The sequence below is a fragment of the Calliopsis andreniformis genome, chromosome 9 (genome assembly GCF_051401765.1).
Source record: "Calliopsis andreniformis isolate RMS-2024a chromosome 9, iyCalAndr_principal, whole genome shotgun sequence".
In the NCBI taxonomy this organism is placed as follows: domain Eukaryota; kingdom Metazoa; phylum Arthropoda; class Insecta; order Hymenoptera; family Andrenidae; genus Calliopsis; species Calliopsis andreniformis.
The window spans coordinates 13,640,068-13,661,457 of record NC_135070.1 but is presented as its reverse complement, the minus strand read 5'-3'; the positions used below and the strand labels follow the sequence as shown (position 1 = coordinate 13,661,457).

At 41.7% G+C, this 21,390-nt stretch overlaps 1 protein-coding gene across 1 annotated transcript; it reads right to left on the bottom strand.

The window, feature by feature from the left end:
• Positions 1 to 347: 347 nt before the first annotated feature.
• Cad89d (cadherin 89D) lies at positions 348 to 20,062 on the bottom strand. Its single transcript, XM_076384926.1, has 21 exons — positions 20,059 to 20,062; positions 19,843 to 19,973; positions 18,898 to 19,056; positions 16,649 to 16,757; positions 15,959 to 16,161; positions 15,683 to 15,811; positions 12,365 to 13,328; positions 11,627 to 11,785; positions 10,965 to 11,142; positions 9,775 to 10,036; positions 7,960 to 8,263; positions 5,862 to 7,579; positions 4,815 to 5,027; positions 4,530 to 4,618; positions 4,302 to 4,385; positions 4,161 to 4,229; positions 3,867 to 4,070; positions 3,334 to 3,537; positions 1,838 to 2,002; positions 667 to 1,022; positions 348 to 471 (listed from the first exon to the last, which is right to left on the bottom strand). Exons 1-21 carry the CDS (start codon positions 20,060 to 20,062, stop codon positions 425 to 427), a joined length of 5,751 nt encoding a protein of 1,916 aa, XP_076241041.1. The 3' UTR covers positions 348 to 424.
• Between the last annotated feature and the right edge of the window lie 1,328 nt (positions 20,063 to 21,390).

The following is a 21,390-nucleotide window of genomic DNA, read 5'->3' as shown; positions in this document are numbered from 1 at the left end:
AGGATATTAATCTTATAGCTCATTGCACCGAAAACCTGTGCAAGAAGAGCCAACTCTCAGAATAGAGCAAAGTTGGGAACCATGCACAGTGTATGCTATAGATAATAAGAAAAACTCATGGCTGATATGACTGTTATCATGCTTCCGCTCGAAAGTTCTTCTTCCGCTAGCTATAGCCATCATTAATACAGCATGTGGGTGCTCCTCGTTGCCCCTAGAAAATAAGTATGCCACCTAGTGAATTAATATTTCAGCGACTTAAACTAGCGTCTGACCATAAACGATCCGTTTCCCCTTACTCGTTAATATCCAAACTCTAAGTACGATTTCAAACTTCTTTACATACAAATAAGACGAAATTTTCAATCACAGATAATGGTTAAAGACTTCAAGCTAGAAGTACTTAAATTAATAAAAATTTTGTTTAATCCTTAGGTAACCAACTAGACCAGAAAAGTGGTGTAATTATATCTGCAACAAAATTCAATACTTTTTTGACTTTTGATTAGTTTCATTTCGATCCAGAGTGACAACCGAGGGTTAAATGTGTAATTTTATCAGCCACCTCGTCTCGCAACCAGATTCTCAAACGGCATCCACACTGCTGGGAGAAATTGAAAATTTGCAAACGTTCCGATAGAATCTCGGATCGCCCAAGGAACTCACCATGAATGCTCGACGTGTTCTGCATAGAACTCGACAGCAGGATCTCGTTTCTAGGGTGTTCGTGTATCACCGTCTCGGTGATATTGTTCTCGGCTTCGGAATGGGCTCGACGGTGCTCTCGCGTGTGCCCGCTATTTTTCCGCCTCTTTTCCGTGCAGCAACGCTGCTCCCTCTGCAACGTCATCTCCTGAGAGTAGACGGATTCCCCGTTCGAGAAGGAGTTGAAGCGCTGCCGCCTCCTAGAAGTAGCTTGATTCGCGCGTCTCCCGACCACGCTCGCGGTATCGTGACTACCACGTGAAACATCGTTCCCCCTTTCGCGTCGTTGCAGCGACTTCAAAGAGTCTTCGTAGCCGCTGGAAGAAGAATGATAGAAGATTGAAGTAATTCCAATTAATTCTTAACACTCCTATTAAGTATAACACCAATCCGATACTTTCACTATTGACAATGTTAAAGTTTGTATGACACATCTGAGGTAATTTAAGACCAGAGTTGCCACATGAATTCCTTCTTTTGATATGGTGGGGGAAGTTAGAAGGTAAGGGAAGAAATAAGGGGTGTCTTATTGGTATAGGTCTAGTTTATAAGGACTTTAGTAATGTGATTCAATATTGTCCATTTATAGAGGAAGGCAGTAGCTACAGAAGAATGTGAAATGAAGTTTTTTGCACTTTTGGATAACTTTGAACATTTTATGTCTCGTTTTAGTGCGAGACAGTAGTAAAATAGTTTTGGTATATACTGCTTTTCTTCATAGTTGAACAGAATAGAACACCCGCTATTTATTCCCTCCCGATTCCCAAAGAGGGAATTCGTGCGGCAACCCTGTTTAAGACCGACACTACAAGTTCCCAATAATTGGAAGCGTTTTGAAACCCACTACCTCTCCCAGATATCCGTGCTTTGCATCTACAGAAGTTCAGATTCAAACATCGGAAATAACTCAAGACCGACGCTACAGATTCCAAACGATTCAAAGCGTCCCGAAACTCGCTACAGTACCCAGCTATCAATCTCCAATCACGTGGAGCCTCTCGCCCGAGAGGATCTCCAAGTTTCCCCCGTATTTTTGTATCCTTCGGATGGGTTCCGGTTAAAATTCAGCACGTCGCGCGGAACTCTTTTCAATTTAGATAGCACGAATAGCTCGGTAAGTAATTCGACTTACTTGCTGCTCTCGCCGCTGGAGGGGCTCGACGAGTGACTGCAGTGGCAGGAGGCGCGCGCCACGATCCCAGAATCCTGACCGCTGGAATGCAAGGACGTCGCGGATGCCTCGAGGCCTTTCGGGGTCCCTGTCGTCCTCCCGGCGTGCTTACTACTACCGCCCATCCTGCAACCACCCCCGATGCTCTAGCATCGACATCGCGAAAGATATGGAAATTCCCTGATACAATATTTGGTATATTGCCGCTCGACCTTGCTCGCCGGGGGAGATGCTTTCATAATAAATGCATTCCTTTCCGTCGCGCTTTATTTAATTCCTCGACTACCACGGCTACTTCGGCCGCGTTGTTTGCGTTCGCTGAAATATCGAAGCTCGACCGACCGTGTTCGGGCGCAAAAGTCTAGGGAAAATACGCGATTCTGTTGATGACACCCGCGCCAAACGATACTCCAAATGCACTGTAAAACGGTTGCTGGATATTTCGCGACATTTATCGACTGTTGTGCTACTCCTGCGGCGTCTTCCGCGACACTGAATTGATGGACTTTGTGTGTGTAGTCGAGAAGTTGCCTTGAAGTTGTGAAAATGTGTTGTAATAATGTAATAGGAATTTTTTATTTATTGTTTGGGGAGGTTCATCGGTTTTATGAGTGTCTTCACTATAGTACTGTCTTCTTATAGGCTCGATTTAATCAAGATTCTGGAGTTTCATGAGCGTTGAGTGAGCTAGTGATGTCTTATACGAGTGGTCTGACCATACACGGTTTGTTCTACTTGCACCTTCTGAATTTTCATACGTGTCGTATACAGGGTGTTCGATGACAAGTATAAGAAATTGTAAAGGATAATTCTGCATGCTAGAATAGATGTAATGGAATTCCAAGCTTCATTTCACAGGTATTAATAGTTTAAAAAATACCTAAAATTTGCTGTGTCTGATTTGAGAGTGATTCTACTGGCTTTACTGTGTCTGACTTGGGACCTAATCTACTGGGACTTCACTGTTCCTTACCTAACTAATACACAAGGGCAATAGTAGAATAAGCCCCAAGTTAGATACATTTTCATAGAACCACCTCTTAAAATTCCTAACAACTTTATCGAACACCTCACACAAAAATCGCTATTTCTACTTAAAACTCCCTCAATGAATAAAACATGTCTTTCCTACGCCGTCCAAGCATCGCGAAGTAGAACCGCGTTTGATTAAATGAAACTCAAGCACCGCTTGACAGTACGTAGCCCATAAAGAAACTCAAAAGCCAGGGGTTACATAAATTCTACCAGCTCCCAGCCAATTTCCAACATAAATTAAATCTACACAGTGTGGAGCATAGTGTCGCGGCAGAGCTTAGCGTGAGACCGCAAGGTCCCCAGCAGGTCGCGAGGAAACGCGATTTCGCGTCTCTGCACCCGAATGGTTAATACGTTCGACAATGAAGCATCGCTCGGCCGCGAGACCCTAACAAAACGGCAACATCAATTAATGGACTTACGCGTGGAAGCGAGCACAGTTGGCTCCGTGCTCGCAGATGCTCTGTCGCCTCAGCATGTCTGTGCAGAATGGCTCAGGGTCGTAATGAAGGCCGTCGACGAAGGTCGGGAACAGGGGTGGTTTCTGCAGCGTCGCTGCTGGATCTGCCAGTGCGAAGCCAATAGGGCTGGTCGCCGAGAGCATCGCTCTTTCCCGACGTTTCCGGCTGACGAGTGAAATTCAGGAATCTTCGTTTAAAACGGGCAACCTCGCAACGTGGTCAATGGGAATTAAACTTTCATAGGGACATTAGTGAACAGAGGTGTCTTTAGAAAATTTAGAATTTAAGAAGAATTTTTAATTGTGACTAGAACGTATATAACTAACTAATTGAAGCTTTGTGTGAATAAAATATATTTCGAGAAATCTATGTCAAAAGCGTTCGAAGTATATTAGAAGTAATTAATTGGAAGAGATGATTCGTGTGTCAAAGGGTTAAATTGTGAAGTAGAGATTGAGAGTGATATGCATCATGCAAAGTTCTAAATCTCGTACCGTTTATTTCGACGAACACAGGTAACGCAGAGAGCGGTGACGAGAGCGCCCACAAAGATGACACATCCGAGTACCACAACACCCACTTCCAGGGTTGACAGCAGGTAGCGTTGATTGCCTCGACGAGGAGAGCTTCCGGCGATGTCCAGTACATCGTACTCGTCTAATTCGCGCTTGATCTCCTTCTTTTTCGTATGAAACACGCTAAAAGGACACGTTGTATACAGAGAGATGATTAAAAGTAACTTTTTATACTACAAAAAAGAATAATTTCTTGGACAATGAAGTACTTACTTGTGCAGAGTATCCATGTCGATCATAACATTTAAGTGAGGATCGATGGCGTAGAGGTAAATGTCAGTACTAAAAGCAAACACACGCTGTACCACTCTGTTTAGCTTAAAATCATCTATAAAGTTAAATAGTATTACTCACGATGTAGTATCGATCAAATTCTTCTCAATGTGTGGCTCCAATTTCCTCACTCGAACATCCAGCCCCGTAACGTTTTGCAGTACTCTAAATTACATTCACAGTTACTTAAAAATCAAGTGCAATATCAATTAAACTTAAGCAAACACTATTTTAAGTAAATCCAGCTTCCATGGAACAATTAAACTGTGTCAAATAATCCTATTCGAGTCAAGCTCCATTTGTACTCACGCGGTGATGTTTTCCAATTGCGGCTCCAGGTCCATGGGTCTTCGTCCAACGACCATTACGACTTGTTTTTGGTCATCCAGCACGTACACCTTTGGACAAGCAGAGTCAGATAATAGAAGAGAGACAGAGAAACCAAACTCGAGTTCGGTGTTTTCGTTTTGCGGATCAAGAAAGAGAAATGGAGGAAATTAGTTTTACTTCTATCTCGATTTCACCGACAGGTAATTAAGATTGTTAGATAAAACATAGCAGGGGTGGAGAGACAGAGAAAGAGGAAGGACTCACAAAGACGTTGGCTATGCTGCTGCGACCATTCTCGGCGCCCCGTCTGTCGGTGGCCTTGACGTCGAAGCCGAAAACGCGTCCAGCATCACGGCCAAAACTCGCCACGGATCGTACTTGACCGCTCAGTGGGTCAATGGCGAATCGCGGGGCATCTTCTCGGCCAAGAATTTGGTAACGAATCTCGGCGTTCACACCCTCGTCTGGATCCTCTGCCTGTGGGTGGTTCGTTACATTCATTCAGTATTTATTATCAAGTTTCACCAGCTGCTAAAACTGCGAGGATATTTGAGATATAATCTGGTGTAAGAAATTTCCAAGGTCTTACTTTTTTAACTTTAGATGGTGCAAAAGGAGTCTATACTTAAATATATTTATCAGGAAATTTTTTAAGTATGCTTCAAATAGGTCTGAAATAATTTGACGGTGTTGAGTGTGAAATGTGTCTGACTCGCGACTCATTCTACTGACTTCGTTGTGTCTGACTTGAGAAACGCATAACGACAGTAGAATAGGCCCCTAGTCAGATACATTACACGCGAATTTTCATGGAGAATTATCTTTTGAAATTTCTGACACCCCAAATCGAATAGACTATGTATTGTTTTGAAGTAGACAGAGTCCACAAATACTATAATATTAGTCACAAATAAAACCTAGTATCCATTCTGAAAACAAACACTCTCTGCTACCCTTTTCTCTTCACAATTGATCCACAACTTGCACTTATGCAAAGCTATAATTCTTCTCATAAAACACCCCGCATCGACACCTATTTATTCCTAAGCAGCATAAGAATCACTCGTAAAATGAGCCCACTGCTAAATCACGGAGCACACAGAAGAAAAAGAAAGGGGGGAAGGCTGGTATGCAAAAAAGCGAAAAGAAAAAAGGGGTAAGAAAGCCGGAGCCTCTGAAGTGACGATGAAAGGGGTGAAAAAATGCAAGAGGCGACACAAGAACCGAAATGAATTAAACCTGGGTTACTTGGAGGCCTCGCGAGCGCATAGAACCGAGGAACTTGCGCTGAATGCACGCGTGCATACGTACCTCTACTTTGACGACCTCATAGCCATAATGGGCAGTGGTGGGTATCGCGGCGAGGATGGGTCGGCCCTTTGACTTGAATCTGGGCGCATTGTCGTTAACATCCTTCACCCTGACAACGACCCTGGCCTCGTTAGGTGCCAGACCATTCAGCCTTTCACCGACAACCGGGTAAATCATCACGGGCATCCCGCGACCAATCTTCACCCTGTCGACTCTAACCTTGGCCTCGTATCGATCGTTCACCTCTCTGTCCACGTCCGTCATCAAATACAGCGAGCCGTTCTTCGGGTCGATCGAGAAGTGCACCCTGGCGTCCGAGTCGTCGGCCACGATGCTGTACCTTATATGCTCGCTTTGATAACCGTCGGCTACGTCCACCTGCGCTACCAAAATGGGCACTGGAACATTCTCCTCGACCTCCACTTCGTAATATCGATGTCTGAATGTGGGAGTCTTATGGACTTCGTTCTCTGCATCGTCCTGATCGTCGTCCACGTTCAATACCGACACCAACACCACAGCAGTGGACGTTAGACTAACAGGTAGTCCGAGATCGCTAGCAGTGACGAGTAGACGATGACTCTTTTGAGTCTCGTAGTCGAGGTTACCGATAGTAGTGATCAGACCCTCTTTGCTGTCGATGGCGAAGTACTGCTTTTCGGTCTGACCCTGGTGACTCAGGTCAAACAGGATCAAACCATTACCATTACCAGCAAAATCAGTATCGTTGGCGTGCACTTTAAGTACTTGAGTACCTATTAGACTGTTTTCAAAGATGGAGGCAAGGTACACAGGCAGACGATCTCCGTTATCATCTGTCTCTGTTTCATCATAGCCATAGAACATTGGAGGATTGTCGTTCACATCTAACACATTCACTTCTATTTCTACAGTAGAACTCAACCGTGGAGAGCCATGATCTCGAGCTACCACAACTAGACGATGAGTAGCCATGCTCTCCCTATCAAGAACACCACTGACTCTGACGATTCCCTCGTAAGGCGCCACGTCAAAGGTTCGAGAACTGTTTCCAGGGCTTTCCTGGCTTTCTGTAGCGGGTACTAGCTCGTAACTGATGTTTGCATTTGGTCCAAAGTCCAGGTCCACAGCGCGCACAGTGCCGACAGCGTAGCCAGCGTAGACACCTTCGGGGACGTCGAACGTGTACCAGGACGTGTCAAAGATCGGGGGATGGTCGTTGACATCCACCACGTGGATCCTGATGGTGATGTTGTCCGCCAGGCCTCCAGAGTCCTTGGCCAAGACGTATAATAGAATATTCTTTTCAGCTGGGAGTCCCCTGGCCACCGATATCTCGGCTGACCTTGGATCAAGGTGAAAGTATCTGCGGCTGGTGGTGTCGAAACGTCGCGACTTCGCGTCATCGCCGGAAGTCGTCTCGTTCCCCAGGCTGTACGTTATCGCGGCGTTCGTCCCCTCGTCCTTGTCCTCAGCGAGCAGTCGTATTATCGGCGCGCCAATGGTCGCGTTTTCCGGCACGAGTAGAAGGGGAGAACGACGGCTGCTGGGGGGTTGACTTCCGGCAACAGACTCGCTCGTATCGAGCACGTCGTTCCTCTCCACCGATGGCTCGATATCTGGCTCGTTTGAGACGCGAACACCTTGATCCGGCAGAACGATCATTCGAATAAAGCTGGGGGCGTTGTCGTTCACGTCTACCACTGATATCTTCAATTCTGACTCGGACGTCAAGCCTCCTAAATAGTCAATTACAGGAAACTTGTGAATCTCTGAGTAGGTTTATTTTGTGACATATTTTTTTGCGTCGTGTAACTCTACTAAGTCGTTGATTCCAAATATATTGTGCAAAATAAATAAAGGTTCATGCAGTTGAATGATATATCCTATTATAATATTTTAGAAATTTTCTATGTCGCATGAAGGTTCAACAAAAATTGTACTGTATTACAATATTTAAGGTATATGTATTTTTCATTCTTGCTGTTTGATATTGCATTAGTTCTGCTATTATGAATTCCTCTAATTATTTTGTACAGTCGATATAGTCTAAAATAATTACTTTTGAATTTTCTATATACTGTTTATGTGTTTATCTGCATGTATGTAGCTAACTCACCATTGTCCTTTGCAACAATTTTGAAGCTGTAGTTAGCCTTTGCCTCCCTATCAAGTGTACGCTCATCGATTCCCTCGAAGTAAACTAAACCAGTGGTTGGATGCATTCTGAAGAGCTCGCTACCTTCACCGTGAAGACTGAAAGCGAAAATTTGATTGGCGCCCTCGTCCTTGTCAGTGGCTGCGATAGGATTAGTCAGATTGATCTTTGTTCCTGGTGGGCTGTTCTCCAGAATTCGTCCCTCGTATAAGGGTGATGTGAATACTGGTGGATGATCGTTTTCATCGATGACAATGACAGTCACCTAAATTGATTTGTATAATGAATGAGTCAAGAATAAATATATTGAAAAAGAGTCGTGAGTACTTATACAGTAAAATATTATTTTCATAGTAATCTCTATAAATATTACTTGGTTCTGTAGATAAAATAATACGTTTGAAATTACATAATAACAAATGTTTTAGCGATTTTCCAGACAGAAATGGGATCCATATTTATGACAAAAAAGCTAAACAACATTGAAGAATACTGTATCATCGAGTACACAAGCATGACCCACATCCGGATTTTTACATTAAAACTTTTAAAAACCATCTCTATCCTTGAAACTCGTATTAACCACCACACACGAGTATCCCAAAAGTTGTATCGGTAAACATGTTACGGTTCAAGGACGATATTCTGAACACCTGTGGTCAAATAGGAAAAATCGATAAATTTATTACAGCAGGAATCCCACTGTCGAATTTAAAAGTTCAGAAGATCATGGCTCTTAACCAAGGCTCTTAAACCTAAAAATTTTATCCACACCTAAATTTATTTCAATATCATTTTAACTTTGGTCACGAAAAGGAAGGCAGATTTTACTCTCAAAAAATACTAAATCATCTGTGAATACAGAAAACTGCAAGAAAAACATGAATTATCTTGTAATCCAAGAACTCCATTTAATTCAAAACCCATTTCATGTAATGAAAATCAATATAAAATAAATCTTCGAAAAGACGGAAATCCTTAAAGAAGCAGGAACAGTTTCTTACACTGAAACTTGTCCCTTAAATCATCTTAACAAAAGGTAGTGCGTACTTAATTCTGAATTCAGTTACACAGATTAAAAAATATAGACCAGATAAAATATGGGATACATACTCATATCCCAAGGGTGATGAATGGACTCACCTACTACGAATCACAAAAAGGAGGAACTACTAAAGAGAAAACTATACCCCAACAGCATTATGTCATACATATGAAAGCTTATATTACATACATCCCTGGGAACTTCAAATATTTCATGACAAAAAAAGAGCTTGTGATTGGTATTCAAGTATATCACCCCTAACTCAATATTAAAATGACTACCGCCCACGCTTTCACCCTAATTGAAAAATAAAGAAGTTCCAGTATCAATATCCTAAACATTTTAGAATCACACAGCAAGAAACTATATTACAAAAAAAAATGTTTAGAACCCTTGACACACTAAATATAACTTCTTTATTATTCAATTTTTAAGTGAAAATGCCCATATTACGTCAGACAGTACTGCAGCGCCATAAAGTAGAACCCGAATCAATTGAAACACAATCACGCATCGTCGAACAATCAAACTATCGTCACACTCACTTCACATCCTTTCCCCGAAGACAAATGGACTCGATCAATTTCGCGCCACTCTGTCGCAGAAGGAACTTCCTCGAGCACCGTTTAATAAGTTCAACGCACTCGGTGGAACACAAGCACACCTGCTCGGTGTGCGTCAGTCACCGACATGGCGTTCCAAGAGGGGTTAATTACCGAGGGAAAACTTACTTGGAAAACTCCAACCCCGCGGGGGCTTTCAGCAATCACGGTGATGCTATAATTCTGCCTGGCCTCGCGATCCAAGCCTCGCGGCGCGTACAGGGCGCCGTCCTCTGTGATAGAGATATCAGGAACGTCTTGCTGATTGACGATAAAGAAATGGGTGCCAGAGGTTGTCGCGCTGGTGCCGTTCTGAGGGAGCACTTGCCCGATGTATGTGCCAGGGACGTTTTCCTTGGCGTGGAAGACGAGAGGAGCCGTGGTCGTTCCCCTGCAATCAACAGCCATCGAGTTTCGGATAAGCAAACAGAACTCCGCGGAGTTGTCGACTTCTGACCTTTCCACACGCTCGCCCGAGTTCGCCGAGGCGAAATCAACATATCGATCAGCCCCCTCTTAATAATCGCGCGCCTTGGCCGAGCTTGCATTCCGTCGGGACACGTTTCGTAGCTGTGATCGTCTTCGAATCGACACCTTCTCGCGATTTGGGATAAGGGGGGCAAGAACCTTATTTTATTTGCGTTTGAGGAAGAGTAGTGTCGGAAGGATGAAGTTTAGAGTTTGCTGGTTAAATGTTTGGAGTTGAGGTACTTGCTTTCTTCATTTTAGAAGACTAAAGCTGGGTCTACACTAGATGTTATAGAACAAGGTTATATAACTTTTCAGAAACGGAAAAGAGAAATGTTATTCGTATGTCTCTTTTGTGTTTTCAAAAAAGTTTTATAACTTTATTATATAACGTGTAGTATATGTCCAGCTTAATAGCTAGATCTTCTATTAAGAAGGATAGTGTAAGTCCAGTTTAATAGCTTCTACTAAGAAGATACCTTCATTAAATTCAATTAAAGAGACGATAAACAGTTCTGTTTTTCTGTCAAAAAACATGGTGCATTGTACGATTGCAATTAAAACAGAGTGTCTCTAAACATTCAACGATTACGTTTATGAAGCTATAATAATATTATTATAAAGACACGCTTCTCAAACTCGCTCTATCAGTGACGACTGCTGAAACTTCCGTTAACACCTCTAGAAACGTGTCCCTCAGGAAATGAGAAGTTGCACAACCCAGGAAGGTCAGCTATCTGCACCGTAAATCTCGATTCTCTCATTAAGGAAAGAAACAAGGACACTGTTCCACTTAGTGCTCGTTAAACCGCGCCATATGAGTAGTACAAATAAATAGTAGTTTCACTCACTTCGTGAAAATGCCCCTTTCGTCAGTGGGGTCCACCACGTGTACAGAGACGTTGGTGATCAGCATCAGCTCCCTCTCGTCGGTAACGACCGCCTCGAAGTCATACCTCGAGCGGTCAAATCGTTCAATCTCCTCGACGACCGTGATCGTCCCTGAACGCTCCTCTACGGCGAACGGAACTGAAATCCCATCAGCCTATGTATGCATGTATGCAGCATGTGTTACGTATTAGCATGAGCGGAACAACCGCTTCTTGCGGCTGATGCGCGGGAATTAGGGCTGCCTATTTCGGCGAAGCTTATGAGATCGTTAAGGCTCTATAAGGTGAAACTTGGTATTCGTTATCCCTACCAGGCGCAAATTTTCCATCGCCTCGGGAATTTAATGCTCGATGGCCTTGATGGATGTGGAGCAAGGCGGAAAGTGAGGGAACAGATTTAGCTTGATAGTAATTGGAAAACTTGAAAACTGAAACAATATGTGGAGACTTTGCTCCGAGAGGATGAAATTTCTGCTAATCGTTCTTGAATCTTCTTCGTTCCAACGTCCACTCTCACTAATACGTTTCGACCAGCTCCAACTCACTCGTACCTGCTTGCGCGAACTTCGAGCGACTGAGTCATCGCCAGTCAAAGGTTAATTAACTTTCTTCCGTATACCTACCTCCTTCCTCGTAGCCGTGCAGGAGATCATAGATCAAGTCGTTCGTCTTCACAGCGTCGTTTAAGCGGATTTGACCGACGCTAGTGCCGACTGGCACGTTGGCACCGACCCAAAACTCGTAAGGAGCTCCCACGAAGTCCGGCTCCAGCGACGCTGGCCCTAGGGTGCAAACAAGAAACGAGAAATTTTACTTTCCTCGGTGATCAGTATTCGAGAATAGAAATGGACGGACAAACAAGCGAAATCGAACTATGTAATCGCTTGGACTATGATGAAAGCCTTCTGCAATTCCAGGAATACCATCAAGAATGCTCTACGAGAAAATGCTTTACAATTTTCTTTCTTGTGCGACGCGCGATAAAATTCCAGACCGTGTATGGAAATATCTATGGCGCATTCACCGAATAACCTGGAGATAAGGCAGGCAGGTTTTTACAGTTCAGTGGATGTGTTTCCAAGTGTATCTAGATCCTTGTAAATCATGCATAAGGAAACAAATCAGGATAGTGCGTATTAGTTAAATTGTATGTGATTTTTCAAGGACTACTTTCTTAAATAATCCTCCTATTATAAAATGGAAGGTCATCATTTTCCCAGAATCCTAATCAAGGCTTCTTGTCGGAAGCCATAATTAACAGCAGTAATGAACAACACTCGGTTATTGATTAAAGAGCACATAGTCACTTCACAAGTTGGCTCCATGTTTGTCCAATTAAGAAATTCGCAGAAGAAGCTCACCATTCGACCTAAAGACGTCGATAGTAACGACAGCCAAGGAGAATCTCCTTTCGCTCGGATTTGCTGGTTGATCCGCAGCTTCCACGAAAATCGCGTGCCTCCCCTCAAGAATTGGACTCTCGGCGACGGTGATCATACCAGATATCTCGTCTACATCGAACGGTGGCGTGCGATTGGTCGAATTCCCAGGTTTCTGTAGCTTATACTTGACCATGCCATTCGGGCCGAGGTCATCGTCAATCGCATGCACCTGACCCAGAACAGTTCCCACTTTGTAATCGCTTTTAGCGACCAATTCGTACAAATTGCCAGGTATAAAAATGGGATTATTGTCATTTGCATCGAGCAGCGTGACCTCGACGTCCACGGATGACCCATTTGCTTTTCGAAAACCGTCTAAAAGGACTACACTGAGCTCCCTTTCTATAGCGAGGACTTTCATCTGCAGGTGGTCCCTCTTCTCACGATCCAAAACCGACTGATCCTTCACAGTCAGCCAGCCAGATCTGGGGTCCACGGAGAAGGCTCCAGACGGGTCCAGCAACTCGTAATCGAATTGACCATTCTCGCCTTGGTCCCTGTCACGCGCAATCACCTGCAACACGCTGAAGCCGTTTGGCAAGTTTTCCACGATGCTGATGTTGTACAGGTCCACTTCGAATTCAGGCAGGTTATCGTTCAGATCTAGCACTTCCACTTCGACCCGAGCGACTGCTGTCTTCAGAGGATTGTCCACCTGGGACGCGTGGATTTGTAGAATAAAAGTGTTTGATGGTAAATTTCGCTCAGAATCCAGGTCGATTGCTCGTTTCAGGAACAGAGTACCGTTCTTAGGGTCCAGTTGGAAAAAGCCTCGCTCGTTACCGGATATGATATCGTAGCGAACTGGTACGTTGATCTCTCGGTCGCAGTCTGTTGCCTGAATCGGTGTGGTGAAGTTGATCTGTATGAAGATTGGATACTCCTGTAAAATATGAATATTAAAGTTATTGTAATTTTTGGGATTTAAATTGGCGGGGCATTTTCGATACTTTTAATTGAGTGGTACTTCTAATTTGTAGAGTAGCACTTCCAGTAAATGGATCCTTGTTTATCGGTTCGCGGTTCCTTTCACTTAATGCTACTGTTATTCAGTGTATTGATAATAATAATACAATAAATAAGATCGATTCAGGCTTGAGCTATGATATAATAGAAGTGTGATAAGAAGACTACTATTTGCTATCAGGAGAATGCCCCAGGTTTAAGTCTCATGATAAACCACCCAGTCGAAGTCCTACTTTACAGATCCTATTCTATATTTTATACAAGCTCTGTACCAATTTTGCAAAATTTCTCTTCAACTAATAGAAACATGGAATCTGGTCTCCATAAATTATAAATTGTCAATAGACTATAAATCGCTGGAAAATGAAGAGTCGCTTAACATGGAAAAAGCCACTTTCCAAGTGATACCCAGGACTGACCATCGGCCCAGTCCAACCTCGAGCACAGTTGTGCTGAATAAATCTCAACGAACGATTCCACGCGACGAGTACTACTCGAAAGTCGAACACGCCACGACCTGCGATAAATATCGCGGGTGAATAAAACCACGCGATCATGTTTTCCAATCGGAATGAAATTTATACTTCAAGGTTTCCGCCTAGGAAAGTATTAACCTTTGACATTCGCCACAAGTGCAATATGGCACAGCTTAGATTAGCGGCGTTCACGCGTAACACAAACGCCGAACGAGACGCTCGTCGCGACGAACAGCACCGCTAATGGGACAGAAAACAGTATCGAACTTTCGGACGATGAATTGTTCTCATACGAGGATTCGTTCTTGAGAAAATTGACTTTGAAAGTCCAGCCATTACGAGGGCGCGTTTGGCTGTGAAACTCGATTTAATGGCCCCTGCTATAGACCTCAATCGTTCTTTTAGAAAAATGCAATCATTTGTGGCGAAGAATTTCGTTAGGAGAGAACGTTGCAAATTAACGGAAGATGGGAGTGCTTGAATACTTGAAGAGAGTACATTTTTACAAATTTTATGCTTGAGATGCCATGTGGAGCTAGATACTGGATATTTGGCATTTTATTAATACCTCAAATACTAGATGTACTGAGAATTATTAATTATTAAAAATAGGTGTATCCAAATGCATGTAAACCGTGTCTGACTTGGTGACCTATTCTACTACTGATGAGCATTAGTCCGATCAGCAGGAATGTCAGTAGAATAACTCAGACCAGACTTCACTTTGGTCATATTTCGACATGTAGATTCTATGCATAAACTCTCTCTAACATAGGTGGCCCAATTTTAGGTATCTACTCCATCCACTATAAGAATAAAAAAAATATCATTCATTAAAATTACATCAACGTCAAAAGCACTTTTGCCAACACCTTCATTTTTAAAGGAATATTCCAAACTATTCTCCAAGACCTTTAAAAATGCATTGCTAAAGTTGAAAAGTACTACAGCTACAATTACTTGTGCACGCTATGGCACGTAGGAAAGCAGTCGCTGAAGGCGCTAAACAGGGAACTCAACGTGACGTGGGATCGATTGAATTTACTTCTAACTGAGGAAACTAAAAATTGCTGTCGTGTAAACGTCCTAACTCGAGGAAGCGATGCGCCTCGGTGGCCGCGTAGAAAGTTGCTCAGAGTTCGTTTGTTCCGTAATATGCGACTTCCATCGACGATCATTCAACATCGAGTATTGACGCGGTCATTACCAGCGGATCTAACATGAGTAACAAAATGTAGCCGTTTCGTGATTGCATAATCAAGTAATACCCACTAGTACTTAATCACGACTAGTTCTATGCAGATATACACTCATATTTTCCAGAACTAAATTGCAAGGTGTTCTATCACTATTGCGCCACAGCCTTGCAAGCCACGAACTATCACTGACATATTTTTTTCGAATGCCTTAGAGTCATTGAGGTATCGTATAATATCAATTATCTAGGCAGTGTTTAACCCAATGATTAACTGTCTGCAAGGCATCAAGTAGCGGAATATTGAACAAGTTCCTACGATAATTGTACCTACGATGAAATTCGACTCAGACCACTCCTGAATCCATCGCCACTTCAAATTTAGACCTCGACCTGCCTCAACATAAGACCATTCGTCAAAAATCTCCCCAATAACCAAACACCGAAATCATCAATACCTCCCGAATACGCAAACACCGCACATGGTGCATCTCGCATATCTCTGCATGTGATTTGCATACGTTTTGCATATTTACACACGTATAAACAGATCCACAGTCCAGCGATCGGTCAACAAAAATCTAGAAATTCGATAATTACTGGCATCGGGTAGAACTCGTGTATCTTCGCTCTGTACACGTCTCGCGTGAATTTCGGGTCGAGATCGTCGTTGTCAACTATCGTGATCTTGACAGTGGTGTTGGTGGTCCTGGCTGGCACGCCTCGATCCTAGAATAACAAAAGAAGGAGGAGTTGACAATGACGCGCTCGGGACGAGATATGATTGCAGTGACGTCGATGACGGAGTACTTTCACCGAGGCTCGCTAACTTTTCTACAAATAGTATCGTCCACGCGTATAATATCGTGTACTCACCGTGGCCGCAATGACCAGCGTGAACTCGCGATCGCCGTTGTCGTAGTCCACTGGCTTACGGAGTATGAGAGCGGTTCTGTGGCCGGATTCGAGTGAAAATTTGCCCTGCTCGTTGCCTTTCACTATCGCGTAGTGGATATCGCTGTTCGGCGTGTTCGGCTTGTCCCCATCGATCGCGTGAATCCCACGGAATATCGTCACACCTGCGATCAGACAGGCGAATTTCCCTCTTCCTATCTTAGCCGTGCACTTTGCAGCCTCCAATCAGGCATGGAACGTTTCATCGACTTTAAATAGATGTCTCTCAGCGACGAGACATTGTTCCCCGTCTTTTATCTCTGGCAATAAAAGCGTGAAGGATCGAATGCTGTGGCATTCGAATGGGGCAGAGTTCTATGTAACTGTGCGACTCTTTTTTACCTACGTTTTCATTTAGACGTTTCGAAAGATCTTGATGAAGCTTTTTTTCGCGCGAACCGAAGCGAAGATTGTGGTATAATTACGAGAGAATTGAAAAATAGTTTGCTCGTGGAATAGTTGCTCGTTTTTTTCTGGAAGCGTGGAATTTAATATCACGATGATTTTCTTCGCTGAGAATTGCTGTATTTCATTCTGTCAATTTAATTGTCTGTTCGAGGGGCAACGGTTCCTGAGTAATTGGAGTTACTGACTTTGCGGAGTGTGTCTTACCAACTGGCGTAAGTTCGTCCACGGTTACGTGATAAGGAGTGTCGACGAATTGTGGAGCATGATCGTTTATGTCCTCCACGTACACCGTCACTGACAGGTGCGATGTCACCTGCGAGATTAAATGTTCATGTGTTACTTATGGGATACTCGATGCTTCGAAAATGTAACATTCTAAGTAAGCAAAATATCACGCATAATTATTTTTCTAAAATATATCGAAAAATATATCAAATGAAAATTCGTTAAAAATGAAAACTACAAATGCAAAGATATTATTATAATATTTAACTATGCATTTTTTTGGAAAATTAACGTGTATAGTATAAGTAATCTGAGGCTTTCTAAAGTAAATAATTTCCGGAGTAGAAAGAGAAAATCTACAATTTTCAGCACCTTTTAAAATACACTTCCTGTTGCACGTTGCATGCGACATCACGCAACGTCATCCTGACTGTCTGAGGTCAAAATAACAGGAAAGAGTTATATTTTATATTCTATACCATGTGGATGTCCACTTGACCATTTATATTTCTACTGACTTTTAATATAAATAAGTGTATAGAATATTTCACATAAAAATTGAAAAATGAAAATATGGAAATGTTCTAGTTATCAGCGAACAATTACAAGAATAACTATTAGACGAAGAAACAAGGATCTATCCTGCAAGTACATCGTATTTCTAATCCAATATAGTGGACTGATATTAATATTTTCATTTCCCTTCCTTCCCTAGCAATCCCTCAATCTCTTTCACCCCTCCTGCTTTTCCATATTTCATATCTGCGACGCAACAGGACGCATAACAGTATCACTTCAGATTGATCTGCTGAGATTGTATAAACGCATGAAAACGTTCCATTTGATTCGTCGCGTTGGAAAAAATCCAGGACTGCGTAACAACGGTACCTCATGTCTACATACTACTGGTTTTATTGCTTGCCTGTGCAAAACAACAGTTCGCTGACTAAAAGCTTGCTTCGAAGAGTGCTGAAGCAATTGCATCGATGATGAATGAATTTCTACGTACGTCTCACGCATTCTTGAGGATTAATAGAGAAACGTAAGATTGAAACTGTAACTGCTTTCTGATTATTTAATGATTCAGAACGTTTATTCAATTTTCTGTCATGCTACAAAAATGCTTGGCAATATACTACGCTTTCCACGTTGAAGTGTAGGTAGATATCGTATCACTACCATTGTGTTGATGCCCTAAGTGCCTGTAAGTTCGAATTCTATATTTTAAAATTTTTTAATTTTTGAATTTTAAAATTTTTAAATTTTTAAATTTTTAAATTTTCAAATTTTCAAACTTTTAAATTTTCAAATTTTCAAACTTTAAAATTTTCAAATTTTCAAAGCCTTTATACCTATTTACTTCAATCTTTGGATTGTAATTTCCAAAACAATTGCTTACCTCTTTCAGAATAGTTTCATATGCAGACCTAGACAACATAATTATAACCAAACACCTCTATCTAAATATTCCACCGATATATGTATGAAAAGAGCAGTATTCTGCCAGGAAACTTTTTACGAAATTTCCATTTCACAAGAAGTGATGAAAGACACGACTGATCCTCTTAACTTACATCTACTGATTCCTTACATTCAAGAACAAGTGCAAGTAAAGAAGGCAGAGAGTTCTTCGAAAGCAACTGAATGGATTCGTGTTCACCAGTGAGCTCGAAATTAGCATAAGACATACACGCAAGGGTAATTAATCCCAGCGCGTGGCCGCAGAGAAAAATCGTAATCGGTAACGTAACGGTTCTATTGATTTACAGCATTCCTTCTAAATAGTTGCATAAACACAGATTAACACGTTGCACAGCTATGAAACCGGTAGCAAAAGTCGACTCGTTCTATTGAGACCGGTACCTACACGCTCCAGTTCTCTCAGCGCGCGTGAAAAAGGAACTAGAATTCTGGGGGAAAAGGGGACTACACGTTTGGGGACTCGTGCAGTCTTCGTGGGAGCGACACGTGTCCCGACAATTTAGGTAATTCCTTCGAGAACGGGCGATCTAACGAGAAAGTTGCAAGCTACAGCTTTTGGATATTTATGCGATTGCCCCCATTATGGTCTAATTATGCTCACGAGGAACACGGAAATGGAAGTTGGACGCGAGCCATGTTTAAGTAACCGTGAAATCGTACCGACATCCATTAATAAGATTAGCGACAGGAAGGTGAGAAGGAAACTTAAATACTAAAAGTTAGTCGTGATACTTTCGACTATTTACCAAGGAATCACCGCCGTCGTTGTAGTCACAGACCACGCGGAACTTGAGCAGATTTCTAGGCGCCTCTGCGTCCACCAGATCCTCCAGAGACTGTGCCAGCATCAAAGATACGTGTGTTCTATTCATCTCTTTGTACGCAAAGAACCGGGCGTCTTCGTCCTGTAACAGTTACAGCTCGGTTATGCCATGGCATATGCTCGTTCAACGGTAAACACGTTGCTCGGGGATAATTGTTTCGTTTGACCATTTATCCTCATCGTCTAACGGTATACACGGTTGTTTCGTTTCTGGCTACAACTTTTTCTTACGTTGCGTTTCACTATTTTCACTCTGCATTTATTAGAGCAAAATCCATTACACCATTTTGAAATATAGTACCGTGGAAATTCTTGCAAATAGCGCGCCGTAAAATTGAAATGCATGCAGCGTTTAGAGAAGACTAAGCGCGGTTTAGTGGTTACTTAAAAGCTATTGGAATATTTATATGACACAGGATTCGTTAAAATTTGTTATTGCATGGTAGATTATTATTAGATATTTAACATAGTAGGTATCTACATTTCCACGGGCATTTCATGTCTGAACTTTGACGAGGAATGATAAATCGTTTTCTCTGCAGTTCACTTGCGAAGACAAGAGTCCTTTCGAATTAAGCACGTGATTATATAATTTCTTTCTGACCTACTGCAGTAAAGTAATTTACAGAGTTACATCATTTGTGGAGATCAAAATTCGATACTTTACTTTCACGCTATGTAAAGTTGGAACATTACACGTATTCGAAATCATAATTCTATATTTATTAACATACTTGTCTGCACATTCAATAGTTGCATAGTCAACACTATGAAACGGAGATATTAATAAAGTTAATGGCCAAGAAGTAAATGTACCTAATTTACGACCCGTCTGAAATAAATTGAAAGCATAGAATAGAGCACTCACTTTGTCTACTGGCATAATTGAGATGTGGTTTCTTGGATGAGCCTCCAACGATAGAATTTCTGTACCCTTCGCCAAATTCTCTGGTACTCGTACAAATTTCAGATACTCTCCTACTGGATAAAACTGACATCCTAGAAACACACGAAAAAAGAATAATTTATTAGTATTCGAGATCTCACCAATTATTTATATTAATTGAGAGAAACCATTAATTACCCATAAATCATCATTTTATATTTCCTTATTTAATTGACGATCATATGGCGATCAAATCATACATAATGCTTAATGCTCCTCAATTATTATTATTTTTTCCAAACATTAACATTTTCACGTATATCACAACTTACATCCACGTGTACAATAAAATCCCGTTATGGAAAACCTATGAAATATAGCAGTTTTATAGACAAATTTGCATAATAAGAAGCTTAAATTAGCTATCAAACTTTATTGTCACTAAATGTCATAGAACAGGTTTAACATATGATACCCTCCAATGTGATACCACACATTCAGAATTTATTTGTTATAAATAATAATACTCTGCAAGTTTTTGTACCAATGATTACTATTCTTATAAATTTATTATCGTTTGCGAAAGAGGAATATTAAACGAGCACAAAAAGAAACCAGGCGATCAAAGGAGCAGCTTTATCATTGTATGAATCTTAATAAATCAACGTTGCGCATTTCTTCCGAATATCACTGCAGTTCTATTCCCCTTATCAGTATTACGAAAGCCATTTCGTGCATATACCTAACTGTTACAGATTGCAATTAAGTAGCACGCGCATGTTTCTCTCGAAATGTCAATAACTGTCTCTGTGCACGGTTCTAAACGAGTTTGAAGTATTTTTGCAAGCGACATACCATAAAAATCGCCCTGCGTTCGATTCGATAACACAATTTTTGTCCCTTCTAATCTTTCCCGAGGATTGGAATAGTTCAACACGCTGTAACGCATGGCAACGTAATCAAGTTTTTCTCGTCATTCAGGAAGCATTCGAAAGGTCGGTGGTTATCCACCACGAGAAGCATCCACCGCTAGTCTTGCACGATTTTGACGCCATCAGACTTATAACTTATCCTCGTAAAGTCTACCGAGAAATTTAAAAACCATCGTTAACATTTTTGCTTAGCATGTAATAGGAGCTAGGATCCTCTTTTTCCAACGTCTAATAAAAATCCACATCCATAACTTATTTTTAAATTATGTAAGAGACTGATCATGCATCAAGGAACAAAGCGTCCTGAAGCTATATAAATTGATTAAGAATTCTATTTCACATTAGCAATTTAAGAAATTACTAAATTTACCATCAGACAACATTTTTACTAAATAGATATTATAATAAAGAATAAAATTACTTGCTAGATGTTTTTCTATTCTGTTTTAAATGACTCTATAAACCCTGAAAATTTAGACATTAGTAGTTCCAACACTCTCTATAGTGTATACACGTCTGAAGCCAGCACAGTACTTCAATGACTGAGACCCAACTTTCATTCGCGCTGAGGTTTAATTCCAGTCACTGTACGAACCGC